The 22014-nt window shown below is 60.0% G+C and overlaps 3 protein-coding genes across 10 annotated transcripts; 2 read left to right on the top strand and 1 right to left on the bottom strand.

Moving 5' to 3' along the window:
- The first annotated feature begins 7196 nt into the window (after positions 1-7196).
- On the top strand, positions 7197-10509 carry PTGDS (prostaglandin D2 synthase). Of its 3 annotated transcripts, none has more exons than XM_074331406.2 (7): positions 7197-7399; positions 8084-8223; positions 8329-8405; positions 8977-9157; positions 9247-9348; positions 9972-9997; positions 10373-10509. In XM_074331406.2, the coding sequence occupies exons 1-6, from the start codon at positions 7286-7288 to the stop codon at positions 9973-9975; spliced, it is 618 nt and encodes a 205-aa protein (XP_074187507.2). In that variant the 5' UTR covers positions 7197-7285; the 3' UTR covers positions 9976-9997; positions 10373-10509. The 3 variants fall into 3 exon arrangements, with proteins under 3 accessions (XP_074187507.2, XP_088649761.1, XP_019612418.3); XM_019756859.3 differs by having other exon boundaries at positions 7198-7399; positions 9041-9157; XM_088793635.1 differs by lacking the exon at positions 8977-9157.
- Positions 10510-14189: 3680 nt separating this feature from the next.
- On the top strand, positions 14190-15713 carry PAXX (PAXX non-homologous end joining factor). 6 transcript variants are annotated; one of them, XM_074331405.2, is made up of 7 exons: positions 14190-14326; positions 14400-14460; positions 14713-14762; positions 14842-15032; positions 15116-15178; positions 15343-15427; positions 15526-15713. In XM_074331405.2, exons 1-7 carry the CDS (start codon positions 14196-14198, stop codon positions 15563-15565), a joined length of 621 nt encoding a protein of 206 aa, XP_074187506.1. In that variant the 5' UTR covers positions 14190-14195; the 3' UTR covers positions 15566-15713. The 6 variants fall into 6 exon arrangements, with proteins under 6 accessions (XP_074187506.1, XP_019612394.2, XP_019612390.2 ...); XM_019756835.3 differs by having other exon boundaries at positions 15110-15178; XM_019756831.3 differs by having other exon boundaries at positions 14842-15178.
- A 660-nt stretch (positions 15714-16373) lies between these two features.
- CLIC3 (CLIC family member 3) lies at positions 16374-18565 on the bottom strand. The gene is made up of 6 exons (XM_019756837.3): positions 18341-18565; positions 17380-17489; positions 17177-17302; positions 16952-17058; positions 16690-16865; positions 16374-16594 (listed from the first exon to the last, which is right to left on the bottom strand). The coding sequence occupies exons 1-6, from the start codon at positions 18374-18376 to the stop codon at positions 16436-16438; spliced, it is 714 nt and encodes a 237-aa protein (XP_019612396.2). The 5' UTR covers positions 18377-18565; the 3' UTR covers positions 16374-16435.
- Positions 18566-22014: the final 3449 nt, after the last annotated feature.

Here is a 22014-nt window from a genome sequence, read left to right as displayed (position 1 = left end):
ATTAGCATATCTACGGTCCTCTGGGCAACACAATGCTGCAGCACTTTGGTTCCATTTCTACTCTCTGTGTGGCCTGTTTCTGTCATATCCTCATATGTTACCTCTGAGTGGACTTTACTCCCCACCAGACAGAAGGGCTGACCAGGCCCGGGTCACCAGGTTTTGCCTGGTGTCTTGCGTTTTCTTTGTGCCCCATCCCTCCCCACTGGATGGCTCCCCATCAACGCTGTCCCTCTGACTGAAGAACACCCTTTAGTATATTTTTAAATTGGTGATGAATTCCTTTGGGTTTTATTTTGCTGAAAAAAATCCTTATGTAGTTCCCAATTCTAAAATACGAAGTCTGTTGTATATTTGACAAACACTGAAGTGGACGCTGTTCAATTGTACACTTTGGTGAGTCTGACAAATGTGGACACCTGTGTAAACACTGCCCAAATCAGATGCAGAATACCCATCGCCCCAGAAAGCTTGCTGGTCCCCATTGGCAGTCAGCGCCTGCTGCTGCCCCTACAGCTGTGACCTAATTCCCATCAGTGCAGAGCTGTCTGGCCTGACTTTGAATCGCACAGTATGTAGCCTTTTGTGTTACACAGGCTCAAGGCCACCCCACCCCCGGTCCTCTGAGGTCAATGGACAGCTGCATCCACCTCTCCACCCACACTTCCTGCGACAGCACAGCCTCCAGCTGGGAGTGGGTTTGGGGTGGAAGAGACAGACTCTCTCCTTCCTGCTGTGCACATGGCAGTGTGGCCAAGGGCTCCCCAGCCTGTCCCCCTCGCGCATGGCATGGTGAGATGAACCCCAAAGAACCATGAGGGGTGCGGCAGGGACCAGGCAGTCCCCACTGCGAGGCCTGAGTTCCCTGGGGAGTGAGGAGCCTTGGGGCAAGTGTGAAAGCGACCTGGGCCCCGCAGACGGCAGCAGTTACACGTGTGGGGTGCGTGGAGAAGAGGACGAGGGCACCGCCTGGAGGAGGGAGAACGTCAGTCTGACTGTGAAGTTAAAACTGTAAACTGTAATGTTGACCACGGTCAGAAAGGAGTCAAGTACGTGCGCACACACACATATACACACATGCATACGCTTATATATGCACAAACAATACATACACACATATGCACACATACATATATACAGACACACAAACATAGATAACACACACACCTATACACATCCATGCATGTGCATGGATGCACACACACAGATATGTAACACACACATATACACATACACACAAGGGAAGGGAAAGTCAGAGGGCAGAGGAGTTTTCTGGGGTGGGGGGATGCGAGGATGGCGCCGGCTGAGGTGTCACTGACCTAGTGGGACAGGAAGCCCCCCCTTCCCCGCATCCCCGCCCCCAGACTCAGTGGAAGTCACACACGACCCTGTGTGGGATGAGCACAGGGACCCAGGGGAGAAGGAAGGCTGTGGGCAGGCAGGGGGTGAGGGGGACCCCACACAGGTGAAGACACCCCCCCTCTTGGCTGCTCTGCTCCCTTCTGCTCCTTCCCAGGCACAACGGAACTTCCAGACAAGAAGGAGACACAGTGGTCCCTCGAACAGAAGAAGCTGTTGCCCTCTCCCTAAAATGAGGATGCATGATCCCAAGCGTCACCCATCCGTGGCCCCCAACCACGACAGGGACAGGGAAAAGAGCAGGGAATGGCTGGCCTGTGCCAGTGACAGCCCAGCCAAGGGAAGGCTGCCAGTCCTCGTCCCTGGACTGGTCGTGCCGGGGTGGTGACATCCAGGTGTCCCTTCCCTGGTCCCATCCCACGTTCCCCACCATCTGATGGTGAAGCCCACATCTCGGTCCCCAGGGGCTGCATCTTCAGTAGAACTCCAGTTTAGTGGCTGTCCTTTCCCAGGCTCTACTGCAGGCACAGATGTGCGAGTGGCCCTGGGGGTCCCTGCTCCCACACGGCCTTCTTCCTCACAGAGCCCTGACCCTTGCTGACCGGGTCACTCACTCCAGCCAGAGGGACAGTCCCTTTTTCCGCTTGTCAGGTCAGTGGCACAGTGCCCGAAATTGCCAGTGGAAGCCAGGTGGAAGTCACATGTTCCGGTTCAGGTATTGTGTCCCCTGGGGACAGGAGGTGGTCCCTGGGTACTTGGTGAGAGAGCCACCCCTCCCGCCTCACCCCTCGGTTCCTAACTCCCCAGGACTGGCTCTGGGGGAGACAGCACCTCACTCCCACACACACGCAGTTACAGGTTGAAAACATGCTGTGTCCCATGAGACAGAGCCCGTCCTCTGGGGTGCTGCCCTCGTCAGGGTGACCGGTCTTCAGGAAGCAGCCCATGGCTGGGAGCTGGAGATGGGCTGCGTGAGGATGGGGACCCGCACAGCGGGTGGGGGACCCGCTGTGCGCGCCTCCATTCTGAGCAGTGGGCTTACAGACCAGGGGCTGCCTCGGGGGTCCATGACTGCCAGGCCATCAGACACAAGTGGGGCCAGGAGAGGCCAGGACACAGGTGCCCACCCTGTGACCAGGCCCAGGCGCACCAGGCTCTGGCCAGGGGGGGGACGCTGAATGGGGGAGGGGGCACCGGCTGGACTGGAGTCATCCAGTGAGGACCCAGGGCCCTCCCTCCTGCCTCAGACCCCACAGGGACAGGCTGTGAGGGGACAGTGTGAAGACAACGCAGGATCTGTCCTGGAAGCTTGTCCTGTGAGGGGGTAGCAATGGGACCTGGGAGGGCTGCTGGCTGGAACTGTGGGGCTGCCCCCGCCTCTGCCCTGCGCCTTGGCCACCTGCCCTCCTCACAGTGGTGGCAAGGTCAAGTCTCTTTATCTTGGCCCAAGAGCCCTGTCACCATCTGGGCCTGCTGGGCCCAGTACCGGCCCCTGGGGGCTTCCAGAGCTGACTGCCTGTGTCTTGAGGAGGAAGGGAGGGAGCAGGTGGGGTGGGGTGATCCGGGCCTGGTGTGGGGGTCTGAGTGGGTGCACAGCTGAGCTGCAGCCCTTCCTGCCCATCCCGGCCCTATGCCACCCCGCCCACTGCCCCGTGCCAAGGCCACACCCACTCAGCCCCTGGCGAATCACCTTTTCCCCAAAGCCCCTCCCCACAGTGGGTAATTTGGGCCTGGTTTCCCAGTTCCCCAAGAGTCACCCCACGGACCCCCCCAGCACACACACATAAGGAGGACACAGGCTCCAAGGAGGACGGTGCTGCCAGGCCTGGGGTCGCACAGGCTGTCTGGGGCCACCTCGGTTGGGAGGTGACAGGGTGACCGTGGGGAGGGTGTGTTGTGAGGGGAGTCCCTCATCCTGGGGGGCTGGGGAGGGCCAGCAGATCTGTCCCATTGCCAGGGCTTTTCTGTGTGTTTGAGACCCCTCTGCAGGGAAGAAGGGGAGTGAACCTTGTGAAGGGAGCGCAGCCCAGGTGGGAGCCAGGGCTGGGCTTGGTCTGGGAAGGGGCCCTTCGGGACCTACCCACGTCTGCAGGCTCTCTGACCTGATCAGGGAGCAGGCGGGAGGGGCTGGGACCCCAGCATGGAGAGAAGTGTGGTGGCTGACAGAACAGGCTCCCCACACCCCAGCTGACAGGTCCTTGGGAGCTGGAGGGAGGGTGAAGAGGCCCCCCATCAACTGAGCAGGCGGGGCCTTCCCCACCCCAGTACCTCAGAGCCCCCAGAGCCATCACACGCCTGCTGAAGGCTTATGAGGCCAGGGTGCCGGTGGCCAGAGCTCCACCTGTGCTGCCCCAAGGTTGGACAGTGGCTGTCCAGCGTCACCCACAACCCATGGCTGCCCGCAAGACAAGGGGCGTGCACAGGGCCTCCCCCAGGCATCCATGCTGGGGTCCACCTCTGGCGTCCTCCAGGCAGATTGGAAATGGGAGTGGACGCCAGTGGAGGGGCTCAGACAGGGAGAGCCGTGGGCTCTGGCCACTGGGACTGGCTTGCGGACAGAGGTCTGGGCACCAGCAGGGACCCTGGGAAGGTGTCTGACTGCCCACCTCCCTTCCATGGTGAGAAAGCTGGTTTCCCAGGCTGATGGCGGACACTGAAACATTGTCTCCACTGTGTTTGTGCACACAGACTACACATGGACACACACGGACACACACACACACAGCACACACACGTGCACACGCACACACGCGCTCAGTCGTGCACCGCCACGCCCCTGCTGTGTGACACACTCTGTGTCTTCGGAAAGCTCCCTGAGGGCTGCCCCTGTCAGGGATCAATGCTCTGGCAGAAAGCTGTTTTGTTTTGAAGGAAGTTATCTTATTTCTTATGTTTGTGCGGATTAACTGGAAGCTGGTTTTTTTCCACCCTATCAGTTGCCAGGACTTGAGACCCTGGACAGCAGATGTCACCCGAAGCACCTGTGCACTTTAGCGAGGGGGCCTGGCTCCGTCCCCATCCAGAGGGCTGGGCAAGCCGCACAGGCTGCTCTGGGGCTGGTAGTGGGGGAGGCTGCAGGAAGGCATGGGGCTGCCCCTGGAAGTACACCCCAACTGCAGGGGGAGGTGGATGACAGGCCTTGTCTCCGGTCACCACCCCCACATCCAGGGGCCTGCTTCTGGTCTCACCTGTCAGAAAGACCTCAGGGGCTCCGAGGGCTGGTACCTGGTGGCCCCCAGGTCCCACAGCACCTTGCTAATGGCATCCTCCAGGGCATGCCCACAGCTCCCTGCATACCTCCCGGTGGCCTGGCCCTTCCCCAGGGCAGAGTGGGCAGGGTGGCTCCAAGTGAAGGGAGCTGCCCCCACTTCGGAGCCAGGGGTACCCAAGAGGACCCTCCTAGAGCCGTCTGGGGACAGGCAAGTCTGTGCAGAGCTCACAGCTATGGGCGAGCAGAGGGGCATGGGACAGAGCTGGGCATGGCGTTCTCCATCTCACCCTGGACTGCTGATAGAGATGGTCAGAGCCCCAACTCCTGGTAGACCTGCTTATTTCTGGGGAGGGGGAGGCGCACCATGAAGCAGAGACACCCCCTCCTGCTCCCACATCGTCCTTACCTGGCTAGGGGAGGAGCCACTTCATCCTTCAACAGCTTCCCAGATGGAGGACCAACCTGGTTTTGATTTGGATGAGGATGGAGGAGAGACTTACAGGAAAAGTGGAGGGTGGTAAAAGAGAATGAGACGGATGCAGCTTCCAGGAGAGGGAGGGGAGGAGGCTGTGCACGGAGGGAGAAAGGGGCCTGCAGCTGCTCTGGGGGGCCAGGGGCTGGGGTGGCAGAAGCCAGGGAGGGGCTGAGGGCCATGTCCCAGGTGTTGCCCTGCCCCCAGCCCAGGCTCCTCAGGAAGCCCGTGTGGGCCCCCAGACTCCATGCAGACCCAGGTAGTCCTGCACAGTTCTCTGTGAAAGACAGAGTGGCCACGTGTGCACATAGGTGTGAGTATATTTGTGCAGATGTGTGTGTGTGCAGAGGTGTATATGTGCAGGTGTGTATGGCCCATAGGTGTGTGTGCAGGTACATAGGTGTGTCTGTAAGTGTGTAGGTATGTGTTCAGGTGTGTGTGTGTGTGTGTGTGAGGATGTGCATGCCCCATAGGTGTGTGTGTGTGCAGGTGTGTGTAGGTGATCACGGGCATGCTTGTGGGTGTGTTCATACAGTGTGTCCCCAGGAACGGGCTCATGGGCCACACCTAGGTAGGGGAAGGGGACTGGTCCAGACTTGGTTCACAGCCTGTGAAAAGGGAAGGACGGACCAGTCCCCCAGCCCTGCAGGCTGTCTCCGCAGAGATGAGGGGCTCCCTCGGCCTGGGTTCAGAGAAACGCCCGTCCCCAGCGGTGCTGTTGTCACCCTCACAAGAGGCCATGGTCTCTGCTCAGCTCATAAGTGCCAGAGACATTGTGAACGTCTATCAGCCTTCCTGTGAGTGCTGCTCACCAGGCTGAGGATGAACCACTGCCCTTGGAACCGCAGGGGGCTGGGGGTGGGCAGAGCCCCCTCCCACCCTGCCCTGGGGAGCCAGAGCCTAGGAGTACCATCCTCGTCCTCGGCAGTAGGCACCAGGCTGGGCCTGCACTGCTGACGCCTGCTAGAGCCAGAGGCTGAGAGGCCTGGGTCTAGTGGGGACAGTGACCTTGGCCATGGCTGGCCTCTCTGGTCTGTGCTCAGCCTGCCATTGCAGAAACTGTCCGTGCCATCCACCCACTGCCACCCTCCCCACGTGCTTCTCCAAGTCTGGCTGCGGTGGGAGCTGCTCAGGCATTTGTCACCAGCCTGGTTCTGGGTCTTCAGAGCCCTGGTGAGGTCAGCCCCTCCCCGCCACCAGGGATCCCTAGGACCCCATTCCCTAGCCTGTGAGGAGGCATGTGAGGCCGCCACCTTGTAGACCCTTGTTGACAAGCCCGGTGGCAGCTGCCCACCCTGCATGGGCTGCTTCATCCTGTACCAAATCGATGAAGCACCCCAGTGACCCACCTGTCACCACAGCCTGTCAATCCAGGGAGGCCTCTGGAGGGAGGCAGCCTTCTCTGTCAGGTGGGTGGGTATTCTCTCAGATCCCCTGCGGGGGTTGGGGGGGACAGCTCAGCTGTGAACAGTCCTGGCCTTGGCGCCCCAGGTGACAGGACAGGCCTGAATCCCACAGGGTGCTGCTGGGCCAGACTTATGGGCAGAGACAGTGTTGCTGGGGCCACAAGCTAAGGAGGGGCATGTGCCCAAGGCCAGAGTGGCCCTAGGCTGAGAAGGGGCACCTGCAGCCAGAGCCCCATGGGCTGGCTGTGGGGAAGCTGTGCCCCGCACGCCTGGCGCTCTGGCTGCACTTCACCGACAGACCCAGTCTCTGTACCCTGGCCTGTCTCCCATCAGCCCCTGGGGCCAGCTGGGTCTTCCAGGACCAGGTATAAGTGGGGACTGGCACCCCCTCCCAGGGTCACCAAGCTTAGAAGGGAGCAATGATGGGGCTTGTGAGAGAGGGGTCGCAATCTCAGGTGGGAAGTGACCAGTGGCCCCAGAAGCAGGGTAGCACCGATGCACATTCCCCCTGCCCCACGCCGGGGCGGTCTCAGACGGAAGAAGGGACTAGCCATGAAAAGTCTCCCCTTGCCCCTCCCTCCCCCAGCCACCAGTGACAGGGCCCAGCCTGTCCTGGTTAGAACCTCTTACATAAGCATCCCTGTGGGGGGTAAAGCTGCAGCTGGGCTTTGCCAATGCATCTCACCCCCCCATCAAGAGCCTCCAGTGGGCGGTCTGAAGGCCAAGCCAAGCCCATAAATAGGGGTGTCCCCAGTGGCCACTGCCTGTGCTGTCCGCCTCCCTGACTCTGCCCAACTGCTGCCACCAGGCCCCAGACACCTGCTCGGCTCGGGGAGAATGGCCGCTCTGCACACGCTGTGGTTGGGGCTGGCCCTGCTGGGGGCCCTGGGAATCCTGCAGACTCGGGCAGAGGCCCAGGTCTCCCCACAGCCCAACTTCCAACAGGACAAGGTGAGATGCTCCCCTGACAGGTCCCCAAGGTGGGAAGGGGGTGCTCTGTGGAGCTGAGATGTCTCCTTGGGAAGAAGGGAGCTGAGTGGAAGGAGAAGGCTGACCTCCAAGGGCCACCTGAAGCACATGTGTCCATGAGTGTGCACATGGTACATGCAGACACGCGGGCCATCTGCGTGCCTTCGCCATCCAAACAAAGTCACCCCTGTGAGCTCATGACATCCAGAGGAAACAGGCACACGTTCCACACCAGGGTCCCAGGACAGGTCTCCGTGCGCGAGCGCGCAGATGGAGATGACGCAGGGCGATGGCGCAGCGGATGGCCACAGAAACCTCAGGGCGCGTGGGTGCACGTCCTGCATACACACAGCCGGGGGCTCGCGCACGCTCGGGGTCTGCGCGGGGACGCGGCGGTCCTGTCCGCCCGCCCCGCCCCCCGCCCCCACCGTCGCAGACGCCCAGCGGCAGGCCCAGGGCAGCCGGGCCCTCCCCGCCCTCTGCCGCCCGCTCCACCGGAGGGCTGGGCGGACCTGGGCGCAGGGGATTGGGCCCTGGCCTGTCCTGGGAGGGGGCGGGCAAAAGGGGGGCGGGCCCGGGCTGGAGGCTGGACGCGGAGGGGCAGGGGTGCCACCCTCGTGGGCCCGCGAGGGTCCTGGCAGACCGCGTGGGGACTGTTCGTCGCAGTTCCTGGGGCGCTGGTTCATCTCGGGCTTCGCCTCCAACTCGAGTTGGTTGCGGGAGAAAAAGGAGCATCTGTACGTCTGCAAGTCGGTGGTGGTCCCGATGGTGGACGGTGGCCTCAACTTCACCAATACCTTCCTCAGGTGGGACAGCCGGGCGGGCTTCCGGGGCTGAGAGTGCCCCTCCCCGCGGTGGTGGCCTAGGGACACCCAGGACTTGATCCTGACCCAAGGGTCACCTGCCCACAGGAAAGACCAGTGTGATACCCGGACTCTACTGCTGCAGCCAGCAGGCACCCCGGGCTACTACAGCTACCGGAGTCCCCGTGAGTGGGGACCCCCTTCCGGACCCCTGGGTTCAGCCCTGGGCAACACTTGCTGGCCAGCCCCCTGCCTCAGCAGTGCGTGAGTGGGATGAGAGCCACTCCACCAAGGTCAGCGAGTCCAAGGCCTGGCCTGGGTGTGCCCCAGCTCAGGATGGTGGCCCAGGGACCCTGTCTCTCCAGCTCAGGACCCACTTCAGAGCCATGTCCTGCAGGGCCCCTCCCTGCCCCAGGATGGAACTTACCCAAATTTCTGCTGCCCGCTTCCTGCTGACCAGGCAGGCGAACACAGGCAGCTCCCCGCCGCACGCACACGCGTGCGCATGGCCTCCTTACTCCCCCAGGGATGGCTCCCTCTTTGGGAAATCTTTCCTCCTCTGGGAGGCCTGCGTGTTTGCGGCCCCCAGGACTCCTGCTTTGGGAACACGGGGACTTGTAGAGGTTGTGCAGGCAGAAAACAGGGGGCTGGCCACCTGCCCAAATGGGGGAAAGGATGGAGAAGGCAGCCAGCCCAAGGGAGAGCATCCGGGCCGCTCCCATAGCCAGCCCACGGAGGCACCCCTCTCCCACCCAGCTTGGCCAGAGGTTTGGGGCATGTCCCCGACCGACCGACCGACCAGGGTGGTCTGGGTTCCCAGGCTGGGGCAGCACGCATGCCGTGTGGGTGATAGACACAGACTACGAGGACTACGCCCTGCTGTACACCTCGGGCTCCAGACACCTCGGCCAGGACACCCACATGGCCTTTCTCTACAGTATGTGCCCCCCAGCCGGGGACCCAGAGGGGCACCCGTGGCAGGGGGAGTGGAGCAGAGACCTTCCCTGCTTCTCCTTCCTGCCACAGGCCGCGCCCAGACCTCCAGGGCCGAAGTGAAGGAGAAATTCACTACCTTCGCCAAGGCCCAGGGCTTCACCGAGGACAGCATTGTCTTCCTGCCCCAAACGGGTGAGCAGGCTGTTAGTCTGATGGGGAAGAGATCAGGTCGGATTAGAGGCAGACCATCTCCTGAGGGGAGGCCGGGGTGGAGTTCACCTGGCCACATGTCCACTGAGCAGCATGTGGCCTCTAGAGGGGGGCAGTCTGTTCTCACTGGGTAACCTTGATCTACAGCCCATGGCGGGGGAGGTGGGACGTGGAATATGCTTCTTCTCCTGGAAACCCCCTCCCCAGATTCACCAAGCACCCAACGTGTGTGCCAGGCCTCAGTCAGTCCCCAGGACACAGGGGTCGGTCCCCAGCCTGGTGGGGGGTGGGCACTAGAAATGCAACCCATGGAGTGGGGGTGCCTGTGGGAATACAGGTGCTGTGGGCACACGGGACACCAGCACATTGGGGCTCCCTGAGGCCTCAGCAGGGGCAGGCAGCCCACTCTGAGACAGGTGGGGACAGAATCCTCTCTGTCTGGAGAGGCAGTGGCTGGGGTAGGGGTGGAGTGATGGACTCAGCAGTTTTGGGGGTCAACCAAGACCAAGTCTCCAGGGCTGTGGGTGGAGGAAATGCAGGCAGCCCTGCTAGGGAAAGTGGCCCTGGCCCAGGGTGATGACCGTGCCCCCCTTCTTTCTTGGCAGATAAGTGCCTGGAGTAGCACAAATAGGTGAGTGGGTAGGCTGTGGCCTGGCTTCACCCAACAGTCCCAATTCATTCATTCATTCATTCATTCTCTCATCATTCATTCAACACATACGCACTCCACCATGCAAGGGTGGTCCCAGGCAGACAGGGGCCGGTCCAAGGGGAAGGGGTCTCCACTGGGGTTCAGAGGGTGGCGGAGGGTAGGAGTAGCTGGAGGATGGGACAGGAACGTGTGGGGAGGTCAGAGGAGGCTGGTGCCCTTTGCTGAGAGTCAGGTGACGAGGCCCTGGGAGGGGCGTTCACTCCCCTGCTGCGTGGAGCCCCAAGGAGTCTGGAGACCCTGCGGCAAGGAGGGCCATACTGCCTGCTCCAGCTGCAGCCCTGCTCTCTTGGCCAGGTGACCCCAGACCTCAGGACCTGGATGGCCCGTGCTGCTCACTTCTGCTCCAAGACCCCAGCCCTGGCTCTTCCCACCACCGCCTCTGCCCCTCAGCTTTATCCTGCCTCTGAGAATAAACTGGAAGCAAGTCAGCAGCCTGGCTGCGATCTGTCTGTTCTATAGTCACCCGTCACTGCCCTGGGCCTGGCTCTGGCTGGCTCCCTGGGGACCTGACCATCCGTTTGTTCTGCGTGACATCTCAGAGGGGTGGGCAAGGGCTCGCTAGTGTTTGTTTCAGGTGGGGTGGGGGGTGGGCCGGGTCAGAAGTCAGGACTGCTAAGGGGACGTGCCATCAGTCCCCATCCACTCCACACGTAACTCTGATCTCCCCTCAGCCCCTCCAGCTGCAGCCTGACCCTTACCAGCCAGGAGAGGCCCAAGGCCCAGGGGAGCTTGCACCCTGGTGGGTTTTGAAGCTGCAGGATTAGTACACTGGGATTGGGCAGAGATAAGGGTTTCTAGAGACAAAGAAGAGGGTGGCTGGAGTGTCTGGATCCCACTTCCCCAACTGGGACAGACTGACCGAGCGGGCTGGAGTCAGACCAATCTCACATCCCCTCTGGCTAGGTGAGCGGCCCCCAGCCCACTGGCCTCTTGCTGGCCCCCAAGAGCACAGAGCCCTGCCAGAGTGTGGTCTCCCTTGCAGACCTGCCCCTTGCTTCCTGCTGGGGTGGCCATTTCCAGGCCCTTGTCCTGGGCCCACCAGGTTCCCACCTGGGCAGACTTCAGCCAGGCCCTGCTGAGACACCAAGGACTGAGCTTCTGGGAAGGCTTCCTGGAGGAGGTGGATTGGGGGTTGTGCCTGAGCTGAAGGCTGGGAGCCAACATTCCAGAGGACCTGCTTCGAGCCATCCGGCAGCCTCCCCAGGAGGAAACACGGGATGGGCCAGGGTGCTGCAGGGGAAACCTCATCAGGAGCCCATCTCAGTGGGTGTCCTGGCGGGCAGGCCAGCTTCCCCGGGGCATCTTGGGGGCATCAAGGCCTGCTCCCCAGTCCCTGCAGTCACCGGGACCGTCCTCCACAACGCTGATGACACTGCTGGTCAGCTCTATCCTCGCCCTGCTTGGGGTGTCCACAGGCCAGGCCCAGGTCCCCATCCAGGCCAACTTTGATGCCATGTCACTGTTCTTTAAAGACATGTCCTAAAGAATTTGAGGGTAAAATGGCATAATATGAAAATTAATAAAGGAAACCTCTGCCAGAATTGTAGTGGGAGGGCCCGTAGGGGGAGCTCGCTCTCCTGCCCGGCCACTCATGGTCAATTACCCCAAACAGGAGGAGACACCTCCATCTCCAACAGATGTTTTCTAGGTTACTACCCCAGCAGGCAGGAGGAAGATTTTTCTCCTTGCCTGTGAGCAGCTCAGCTAATGAGACTGTCACAAACCAGCCAATGAGTAACCAAGACACTTCCAACTCTGTTTCCTCCAATATTCTTAACAGTCCTTCCCAACTCCCTCCTTTCCTCTATAAAAGAAGGTTCCCTTGTTTTGTTCTCCCGACTTGCTCATGGTTTCGCCATAGCTTGCATGTCTCAAATTCCAATTCTTTGTTGTTTCCCATTTCTGCTGGTATAAACTGACTGGTTTTTTTTGTTTGTTTGTTTTGTTTTGTCTTTTAGGACAACAATCTGTAATGTAAATAGTTCAGAAAAAAATAATACCAGCTGCAAATACATCCAAGTATTGATAATTGTTCCATCTGGGTGATGGCTCATCAGTACTTTTCCTTCTGCCTGACACCAGTCTGGACTTGAAGCCCTGGGGGAGGGGCCAGGAGAGTGTGGGAAAGCTCAAATAGCCAGCCCCACCCATATCTGTGACCTGTGAGCTCACCCTCCCATCCTTCTCCTGATGCTTGGATGAGGTGCCATCTGCCCACCTCAGTAAAGCATCTGCTGATACATACTGTCTGAGCTCCAGGTGTAAATCAGTTGCTTGATCCACTGATAGATCTATCGGTTGTCATTCAGTTTCTACATGGACTAAGAGAAGAAGGGTGCTCTGTCGCCAAAATCAGTTCGCAACTCAAGCACCCCGTTAATCCTCAGCTCGCCCCACTCTGTCTCTGGAACAGTCTGATCACTGGGAACCAGATGGAAGGCTAGAGCCAGTTCCGGGAAATAACCCAACTCTCAGGGAGTTCACAGTTAACTCAGTGGCACTCTGTTAACTTTCTCAATGAGGCAGCACGATCCAATACCGGCTACAACTGACCGATTTCAGTACAAATAACCTGTATCCCCAAAGGGATATTAGGCGAAGGCCAGTTTTTGTCTAAGAGGACGGCTTGCTTTCTGAAGAATTCAAGCCAACGTGCCACAACGAATACTCACACAGCATAAACAAATAGGCCTTTAATGCACTCGCGCGCGCGCACACACACACACACACACACAGCAACAAACAAAAAATTTTAAAAATAATTCCCAAGCAAAACCTGGAGAGTGCCAGACGCAAAAGCCCTTTGGCTCAGATCCAGGAGGCTTCCAAGACGAGGAGCACAAGCACCGAGTCCAAACAGCTCAGTGAGTTCCCAAACCTGGTTTGCTGACCATTCACAAGCCGCCAGAATTCGTACTTCTCTGGATCCCAAAGTGGACCCAAAAAATGTTAATTGGACAAAATAGCCTTTTAGGGCCGGCCCAGTGGCTCAGGCGGTTAGAGCTCCATGCTCCTAACTCTGAAGGCTGCTGGTTCGATTCCTACATGGGCCAGTGGGCTCTCAACCACAAGGTTGCCAGTTCAATTCCTCGAGTCCCGCAAGAGATGGTGGGCTGTGCCCCCTGCAACTAAGATTGAACATGGCACCTTGAGCTGAGCTGCCGCTGAGCTCCCGGATGGCTCAGTTGGTTGGAGCGAGCGCGTCCTCTCAACCACAAGGTTGCCGGTTTGACTCCCGCAAGGGATGGTGGGCTGTGCCCCCTGCAACTAGCAACGGCAACTGGACCTGGAGCTGAGCTGTGCCCTCCACAACTAAGATTGAAAGGACAACAACTTGACTTGGAAAAAAGTCCTGGAAGTACGCAATGTTCCCCAGTAAAGTCCTGTTCCCCTTCCCCAATAAAAAAAAAAAAAAATCTTTAAGAAAAATAGCCTTTTAGACAGTCCGCCAAAAGGAGCGTTTATTCGGAAAAAATAAAAAGCAAAAGCCACCACAGCAGTGAGAGGAAGAGCACACCCCGGGACCCACTTGCAAAACAACAATAAGCCTTCCCTACACGACTTCAATATACACGAATCCCTCCCCGGAAGTTACCACAAAGTGTAAACAGGAAGTCAGCACTGAAGAGTTAACACGGGGCCCAGCTCCGCCGACAGTCCTCCCAGCTCTATGGTTAGTCATCCTAAGATGCCGGTTCACTGTTATCAGGCTGGAAGGGGCATCTCTCAGGGCGCCAGGGCTGGAGCCCCCACTGCTCTGTGCAAGCAGCTCACGGTGCCCGCGGGGCCCAAGTTGGAGACAGGCCATTCCGGTAGGCACGGCCCACGCACTAAGTCCCGCCCACAAGACATGGGGTCCGCCCCACAATTGAACTTCGCCCCGAGGCCCCGCCCCTTGACCAAGCACCGTGCAGATAGCCCCCGCCCTCAGCAATGCAGGCCGGACTTCTCACCCTCAGCTCCACCCCCCGGCTCCGCCTTCCTGGCGCGGGTCGACTGTTTTCTGGGCCCTAAGCCCCGCCCCAGGTCCTCTCCCCGGTGCAGGCCCCGCCCCTGGTTCCGGCAGCCGCCCGCAGCGCAGGGGCGGTGTCCCGGCGCCTCAGCTCGCTGAGGTGCCATGGTGCCGGTGCCGCCGCCGCTGCTGTCGCCGCCTCTCTGCACGCTGCCGCCGGGCCCCGGGCCCGCGCGCTTCGTGTGCTACTGCGAGGAAGGAGTTGGGGCCAAAGGCCAAGGCGACTTCAACCTCTAGTGAGTGGCGGGGTCCGTGGCGGGGAGCGGGCAGCTCTGCGGGCGGTCCTGCCTGACAGCCCCTCCCCCACAGTGTGACAGACGCCGCGGAGCTTTGGAGCACCTGCTTCACGCCGGAGAGCCTGGCGGCCCTCGTGGGTAACGGGGCCCCTGGGCGTGCCTGGCAGCCCCCAGCATCCCATACTTGCAGTGTGGGCCGCCTATGGGGCGGTAGGGGGTGGTCTGGATTCCCTGGAAGGATCTGGGCACCCTTCCCTTGGCTCTGTAGCTATAGTGCTAAGATTGCCTTAGGGTCTCAGGTAGCTCTTGGTCGGGCAGGTTTGGGGTGTCCTCAGTGGTTCTAGGGTCTTGAACAGATGGTAACTACTCGCCTCTGTGGCCTGTAGAAAGCCCGTTTTGGCCTGAATGCAGCTGAGGACATCACCCGCAGGTTCAGGTGAGCTCTGAGCCAGGAAGAAGGGTGGGTGGGGAGTGGGTGGGTCTGGCCACTGCACTCAGTACCCCTCCATTCCCAGGGCAGCCTGTGAGCAGCAAGCTGTGGCTTTCACCCTGCAGGAAGACGGAGCATCCCTGACCGTTTCACGGGGGCCCTTGGCACTGGACTTGAACCTCTCCAAGGTGCCAGGCCCAGAGGCAGCCACCAGGTTGCAGGCACTGACACTGGGCTTGGCAGAGCGCGTGTGCAGCTTGGAGCGGCGGCTGACAGGTGGAATTGGGGGTGGGTACCCCGCAGCCTCACTGGGGGCCCCCTTCCCGTGCCTCCATTCTTGGCTGTTTTCCCAGCTGCAGAGGAGACCGCTGCCAGCCCCAGGAAGAGCGCTCGGCTGGTGGGGCCTCAGCAATTCTTACCAGGTAAGGACTGTCACCTGTGACTGGTTGGGGCTGTGCTCATTCCTCTGTGACTCAATTCCCCCAAAACAAGACTCAGGCTCCAGAGATAGGTTCTTATGTGGAGAGGAGGGTGTGGACCTGGGGTCCTCCTGGATTCAGGTGCTCCCCCATCCTGTTTCCCCCAGACCCGGATCCTCAGAGAGGCATTCCTGGACCTGGCGTCAGGAGGCGGTGTCCTGGAGAGTCCCTCATCAACCCTGGCTTCAAGAGGTGCCCACCCACTGCCCCTCCCTCCTGTGCCCAGGGTCCAGCCCTGGACCCTGTCCCTCCCTCCACACCTCCATAATGTCCCCCCTCTTCTTTTCCAGTAAGAAACCAGCCAGTGGTGTAGATTTTGATGATCTCTGACATGCAGCAAAAAGAGATCCTGCTGGGAGTTGGAATGAGGGGAGGGGCAGCCCCCGAGACCTCACAACGTCCACCTGCCCATTCTGCTGTCCAGCGGCAACAAACCTTGAGCCCCTTCCCCATCAAATAAATGGCTTCCTCAGGCTGACGTCATGGCCTGGCTCTGGCTCCTGGGGGATGGCTGGGGGAGAGGGATCAGGGATTCCCCTCAGCCTACGATCTGGACATGGGACCACAGGAAGTAAACGGATGGATGAGGTGCTCGCTCCCTGGTGGAAGAGCTGCCAAGCTCCCCCGACTGCCCACCTGCTCCTGCCTGGCCAGCCCAGGAACTGAGGGCCGTGCAGGGCCCTGCCAGGGCTTCCCAAGGCTGGAACTCTGTTCCACCCCACGGGGCACACACCTCACTCTTCCAGACCCCACCCAGCAGGGCCTGGCCTCCAGTACCCGACGGCATGCACACAGTAGGTCCTACGTGAGATGGGGGTGTGGCCTGCCCCCTGGGGGCAAGGCTGAGGAATGCGGGCCACCCCGCCCGCTGGCCGGGAGCCCCGAGGTGCCCAGGCAGGGCTCTGCTCCCCACCCTCCTTGGCCATCCTGCCTCCCTGCCCTGGACTGACTGGTTTGGGAGCCCAATCCAGTCCCCGCCGTCCCTGTCGAGTGGGGGGGATGGGCTGCGCCCCGCCCAACGGGCTCTCTGCCTCTGTCATTCTGGGCTGTCATCCGAAACTGAGCGTCCCACGGTCGGGGTTTGAGGGTGGCAAAAATCGTGGGCCCTCTGGTCCCTGGGATGTGCGGACACGCTCACTGGAGCACAGATGGCTTTATGGGGCTGCAGACGAATGCGAGGGGCTGGCAGAGGCGGGGTCGCTAACGGGGTTGGACAGCGGGCCTGTAGGCCGCCAGGATCTCGGAACTGTGAGGACAAGTGTACTTGAACTCCTTCTCCTGCAGCGCGCAGTCCAGGTAGCGGCGGACGCCACGCAGCTCCGCGGGGACGGGCGCCTGGCGGAAGTGCGCGCACACAGTCTGCGGACGAGCGGAGTGGGCGGTGTCAGGGCCTCCTCGAGGGCGCGCCCTGCCGCCCCCCGCCCCGCACCCTGCCGCACCCGGCCCGCGCTCACGTCCACGATGTGCAGCTTGGGCAGCAGGCCGCAGTCGGCCAGCGTGAGCTGGTCACCGTCCAGGAAGCGGCGGCGCGACTCGCGCAGCTGCGGCTCCCGAGCCAGCTCGTGCTCCAGGGGCGCGCGCAGATACCTGTCCAGCCTGACGAGGGCGCGCAGCAGCAGCTGGTACAGGGCTGGGGCGGGGGCAGGGGGGTTCGGTGAACACCTGGTCTGGGACACAACTCCCCCCATCGTCATCACGGCTACCAACCCTCCTCACCATCATCCTGCTCGGGCACTGGGTTCTTGATGAAGGCGGAGAACTTGTGAAAGACGTCGTTGCCAGCGGTCGTGGACTCCCTGTAGCGGGGCGCCAGGCTGGGGAATCTGGGGTGAAAAAGGAACTCGTGTCAGACCCCCGCGCTGCAGGCACCATAGCTCCCTTCCTGGGCTCTGTACTGGGGGTCCTCTCTGGGGGCCCCTCCTGCCGTGCCCGGGCCCTCACTCTGGCGGCCCCAGCGTCTCCTCCAGAAACTCCTCGATCTGCAGCGTGTCCGTTTTGGCGTCGCCGTCATACAGCAAGATGGGCAGTTGTGAGCCGGGGGCGAAGTCCTTCAGTACATCTGGGGACCTGTGGGCACGAGGGAGGGGAAGTGGCTAGCCTGAGGGGACAGAGGACCCTGAGGGGTCCCTCAGGCGCGGGCTCACCTGCGCATGTCCACCGTGGTGAGCGTGAAGGGCACACCCTTGAGCAGCAGGATCATGAAGAGCCTCTGACAGGAAGGGCAGTGTCCCACGCTCTCACAGTCCTCGCTTGCCTACGGTGGGTGGAGTGAGTTGAGGGGTGTCAGGTCAGGGCAGGGAGCAGACCCAGGAATCCTGCCACCAGGCTGGGTGGGACCTGGGCTGCCACTGCCAAGAGACTGGAGCGATGCCAGGGCTCCGGCTAGGTCGGGCAAGGCCTCAGCAAGTGGCCGGTGAGAGCCCTTGACTTGGTCTCTAGGAGGTGGGGAGGGGCACAGAGCTGCTGGAAGCCTGGAGGCTGGGTGAGGGCACAGCGGCCTGGCCCCTTGACCCTTATCTTCAGACCCTGGGCAGAGGCCCCCTGGGCTCCAGGCCCCACGGGCTGGTCTCAAGGGTGGGGTGGGCTGAGTGAGCTGTTTTCTGAGTGATTCACATGCCAACTGGGCACTGAGGCTGGCAGCATACTAGCTGCCCCAAGCCCTGAGGGTGGGGAAGGGTCCAAGGCCTGGCAGTCCCTACACTGGGCCCCACAGATCTGGCACCAATGGAGCTGCCTGGGCCAGCCACACACACCCCACCTCCCGCGTCGCCCCCAAGCTCTACTTGGGCATCTGCCACTGGCTGCCTGGTTGTCACCTCCCCCTGGAGGGGGGCTTTTTCTCCAGGATTGCTGGACTGGGTCCCGGAGCCCATGCTGGGAGTTGGGACAGGGCCACCCCCAACCCCTTTGGAGACGACTCATTGACCCTTCACCCCCAGGTTAACACCACTTTACTCAGCCTCCGTAGGGCTGCCTGAGCCCACCCACCGTGGGAAGGGGTGCAGATACTGCTGTGGAGACCCACCCCTCAGCCCACCCTGGAAAGTGAAGCCCCACAGAGCACCCCTCCCCGAGGCCTTCCCCAGCCCATCCTGACCCCCGCACCTTGACAAACAGCTGGAGCTTGGCGGTCTCGGCCATGGTGGGGAGCTGAGCGGCAAGGGCGGGGACCTGAGGAGCTCTTTAAAGCTCCCTGGGCTCCCGCCCTCCCCCGCCCTCCCCCGCCCAGGGCCCGCCCCCAGAGTCACCTAAGCAGGCGGGCAGGCAGGCGGACGAGGCTGGTGGGGCTCACTGTTCAAGCATGAGGGTGTGACTATGGGGGGAACTGAGTGGGCAGGGCTGGCCGCCTGAGGCAGGGGACCTGAGCACCCCATGGGGGGGATGGCACGGTGGGATGGAGGACAAGACCAGTGGACTGGGAGGCAAGAAGAGAGGGGCCCCAGCCTGGGAGCGGCAGCTCCGCATCAGATCACCCCCTCCATGAACCCCACTGCCCTCCCCGCAGTGAACACCCCATTATCTGTAGTGTCCCCCAGTCCAGAAAGCTGGGGAGTGGATAGAAGAAATGAACAGCTTGGCCGCAGCCTCAGTTTCTCTATCTGCCTACCAGGGCATTACAAGAGTGACAAGCCCACTTAGAAGGAAGGGGTATCCCCTCCCACCAACAGAGCTCTGTCAGACAGCGCTCCCCCTCCCCAGGGCGGGGCCCACATTCCAGACTTGCCCTTGGGCAACAGGCCTGGCTCCAGCATCCGCCCAGCTGACCCCTCAGCCCTGCCCCTCCCACGAGGGCTCATGGCAGCTTTATTTCCCCTCTTACCCTTTAAGAGGAAGAACCAGGAGGGATTTGGAGCCACTGCCTCTTGACCCACAGGATCCGCACACCCCGCCCTCAGCTGGAAGTCCAGGGGAGGTCGGGGAGCCTGCGACCTCACAGGTGTGCACCTGCTAGCCCCCGTAGGATGGCCCGCCGCACCTCCCGCAGTCCACCATAGGGGGCACCCCAAGGGAGGAACCCACAGAGGCTTAGCGCCACCAAGTGGCCGAGAGCGGGATCAGCCCGGCGCATTTGCCTCCTCGCCCAAGGTTGTGGCCTCCGCTGGAACCCCAGCCTGACGTCTCCTTCCCGGACTCCACCGGGGTCAGGGCTCCTGGGCATAGGCCACTCCGAGAGCCTGGCGGTTGGCTTGGATATACTGTGGAGTTTGGTGCCCGGCTCCCCTCTGGGGCTTGGACCTCCCTTCTGCCCACCTCTATTCCACAAGCCAGATTTTAAGGGCCCTTTTCCTGCTTTGCCTGCACACAAACTGCGTCCTGGAGAAGGCCCCTCCACGTGCATGCTCGCCAGATGTCCTGCGTGTGTTTCTATGTGTATAAAAATACCCTAATGTATCTGTAAGAAAAACGGTGAACTAGACAGTGAACAGGTGGTTAAGAGAAAAGGAAATAAACGCCAGCCAAATGCATGTGAGTGGGTTTCACCTCACTGGTTTGCAAGAAACAAACCAGAAAAAGTTCATGGTTGCAACGGGAAGACATGTGGTGGTCATATTTGTGGCAAGGATGTAGGGGACCCAAGTGTCAGCAGCCGCCAAGATGAGTCACCCATCTGGGAATTAGCCCAGAGCTATCCTTGTAAATATGCGAGGGATCTATGAACAGGTGTGTGCTGGGTATGGGACAGTCCTGGTGTGTCTCACTGGTCTGAGGTTTAGTGGTGTTATGGGCTGAATTGTGCTCTCCAGTTCACATGTTGAAATCCTAGCCCCCGGCACCTCAGAATATGGCTGTATTTGGAGATGGGGTGTTTAAATATGTGATTAGGTTAAAACGAGGTCATGACTACCCTCACAAACAGGAGATTTGGACAGACATGCACACAGGGAAAACACTGTGTGTACATGGGGGCAGAGACTGGGGAGGTGCTTCTCCAAGCCAAGGGACACCAGAGATGGCCAGATACCACTGTGAGCTAGGACAGAGCTGGCACTGGTGGTCCCTCAGCCTCCAGACACAGAGAGGAAATGTCTGTTGTTTTATGCTATGACTTTGTGGTCACTTGTCATGGCAGACCTAGCAGACCAATACAGGTGGGAGGAAAACACCCGGTCGATGGAAACAACGGAAAGCATCAGTATGTGTCGCTCCGAGTCATTGCTTGGATACATGTGGGAACGGACGCAAGGCGCCTCCTGTAGGATGACCGGGGGCGTGGACATCTGGCTAGTGCCTCCTCTCCATCAGCACCGATTGCATCTTCTGCCAACTTGCCATCGTCAGTTGTTTTTAAGAAGAGCAGAAACTCATGGTCACCAGCCGTGATTGGATCAACGACCTACCCAGGCCATGGATATCTCTGTGCTCTCCTGCCACATCCATGGCACAGCCCTGGAGGTGTCCCTGCAGTGACAGATGGGGGGCCTCACCCATGTTAGAAACTCCAGTCCTGAGCCCCCTCTGTGGGCCCTTCCCAGCGCCATCTTAAAGGCTCTGTGCTCAAGGGAGACAGTGGGGTGGCACAGGGGTCTCCCCAGGAACGGGTGCAGGTGCTTCCTAGCTCTGCCGCCAGGGGGCCGAGACGCAGCGAGCACACCCACTGCCCTGGAGAAAGGGTGGATCCAGACATGGGCGGGGGTTCCAAGCTGGCCTGGGAATTGTACCACAAAGTAAGAGACTGCCCTAAAACACGTCTGGGACTATTCAAAGGGACACAGAAGCCACTGTCGAGGGGCTGCCACTGGCCAAATCTGGGGCCATCTGAGTGTAAGAGTGATACTAGAGCTATACATTCACAAATGTTTGAAACAATAATTACAGGGGGTGCAAAAAAATGTATGCATGTTTTAAGAAAGAAAAACTGTATTAAAATTGTAATACTCAATATATACTGATAACAAAAGATGAATACAAGTCACGTTTGACTCTGCAATTGCAAGAGGTGCTCAGAGCGGTTCCCATCAGCGTCCAGACACTTCTGATGACGGCGAACAACTGCTTGAGCAACGCTGACCAAAGTGTCCACTTGTACACATTTTTTGGCACCCTTGGTATTTTGTGTATTTCACCACAATAAAGAAAATTTTAAAGATGATGATAATGAATGAGAACATGTTTTTTGAAACCCATGAGTCCACAATGACTATTTCTAAAAGCAGAGGAGATCATTGTGAGAGAAAATGACAGCTAATAAATGCAGGGGGAAAATGAAGTAGAAAACTGCCATTTTGCAGCCCCCATCGAGGTAAAAACGTTTGGGGTGTAAGCTGGCCATATGGTTCTCCAACTTCCTCAGGGGTGTTCTGTGTCCCTTCCAGTCCCCTTGAAGTGGTCTAAGGTGGGCGGCTGACTATGGCCAAGCTCACGGGGCGGGGCTCTGGGACCCTTCCTTCTGACCACCCTGTCTCCAGGTTCCATCACCATGGAACCCCCAGGCCCTGGGAGCCTCCACAGCACCTCCAAAGTTTGTACACAGTCCTGCCTGGACTTGGGTCTCAGCCTAGAGATCACCTCCTCCAGGAAGCCTTCCCACGGCCTATAGGAGAGGCAGACAGCCCAGCACACACCACCTACGGCCCCTGCATGGGCACCAGGCCCCTGGAGAAAGCAGCAGAGCACATAGGACAACACTGACATAGCAAAGCCCATTCAGGACCTGCCCCCAGGCCCTCACCATGAAAACCCCATTGTCCATTGGTGCCCCGAGCACAGGGAGTCCAGGCTGTGGAGGTGCAGAGGGAGGGGAGTGACGGATGGGCCTGCCTCAGTCTCCCCACCTGTAG

This window comes from Rhinolophus sinicus, chromosome 16 (assembly GCF_057876585.1).
Source record: "Rhinolophus sinicus isolate RSI-liver-muscle chromosome 16, RSI-T2T, whole genome shotgun sequence".
In the NCBI taxonomy this organism is placed as follows: domain Eukaryota; kingdom Metazoa; phylum Chordata; class Mammalia; order Chiroptera; family Rhinolophidae; genus Rhinolophus; species Rhinolophus sinicus.
Note: the sequence above shows the minus strand (reverse complement) of the source record. Positions and strands in the feature narration are given on the sequence as shown.

What these genes read in the sequence shown, in the direction of transcription:
- PTGDS (XM_074331406.2), top strand. Translation starts at nt 7,286, where the DNA reads ATGGCCGCTCTGCACACGCTGTGGTTGGGGCTGGCCCTGCTGGGGGCC. An exon ending in TTCACCAATACCTTCCTCAG is followed by an intron (nt 8,224 to 8,328) that starts GTGGGACAGCCG and finishes ACCTGCCCACAG; the next exon opens with GAAAGACCAGTGTGATACCC. An exon ending in CTACAGCTACCGGAGTCCCC is followed by an intron (nt 8,406 to 8,976) that starts GTGAGTGGGGAC and finishes TCTCCCACCCAG; the next exon opens with CTTGGCCAGAGGTTTGGGGC.
- PAXX (XM_019756831.3), top strand. Translation starts at nt 14,196, where the DNA reads ATGGTGCCGGTGCCGCCGCCGCTGCTGTCGCCGCCTCTCTGCACGCTG. An exon ending in CGGAGAGCCTGGCGGCCCTC is followed by an intron (nt 14,461 to 14,712) that starts GTGGGTAACGGG and finishes TGTGGCCTGTAG; the next exon opens with AAAGCCCGTTTTGGCCTGAA. An exon ending in ATCAACCCTGGCTTCAAGAG is followed by an intron (nt 15,428 to 15,525) that starts GTGCCCACCCAC and finishes CTTCTTTTCCAG; the next exon opens with TAAGAAACCAGCCAGTGGTG.
- CLIC3 (XM_019756837.3), bottom strand. Translation starts at nt 18,376, where the DNA reads ATGGCCGAGACCGCCAAGCTCCAGCTGTTTGTCAAG. An exon ending in ACCACGGTGGACATGCGCAG is followed by an intron (nt 17,303 to 17,379) that starts GTGAGCCCGCGC and finishes TCGTGCCCACAG; the next exon opens with GTCCCCAGATGTACTGAAGG. An exon ending in GAGACGCTGGGGCCGCCAGA is followed by an intron (nt 17,059 to 17,176) that starts GTGAGGGCCCGG and finishes TTTTCACCCCAG; the next exon opens with ATTCCCCAGCCTGGCGCCCC.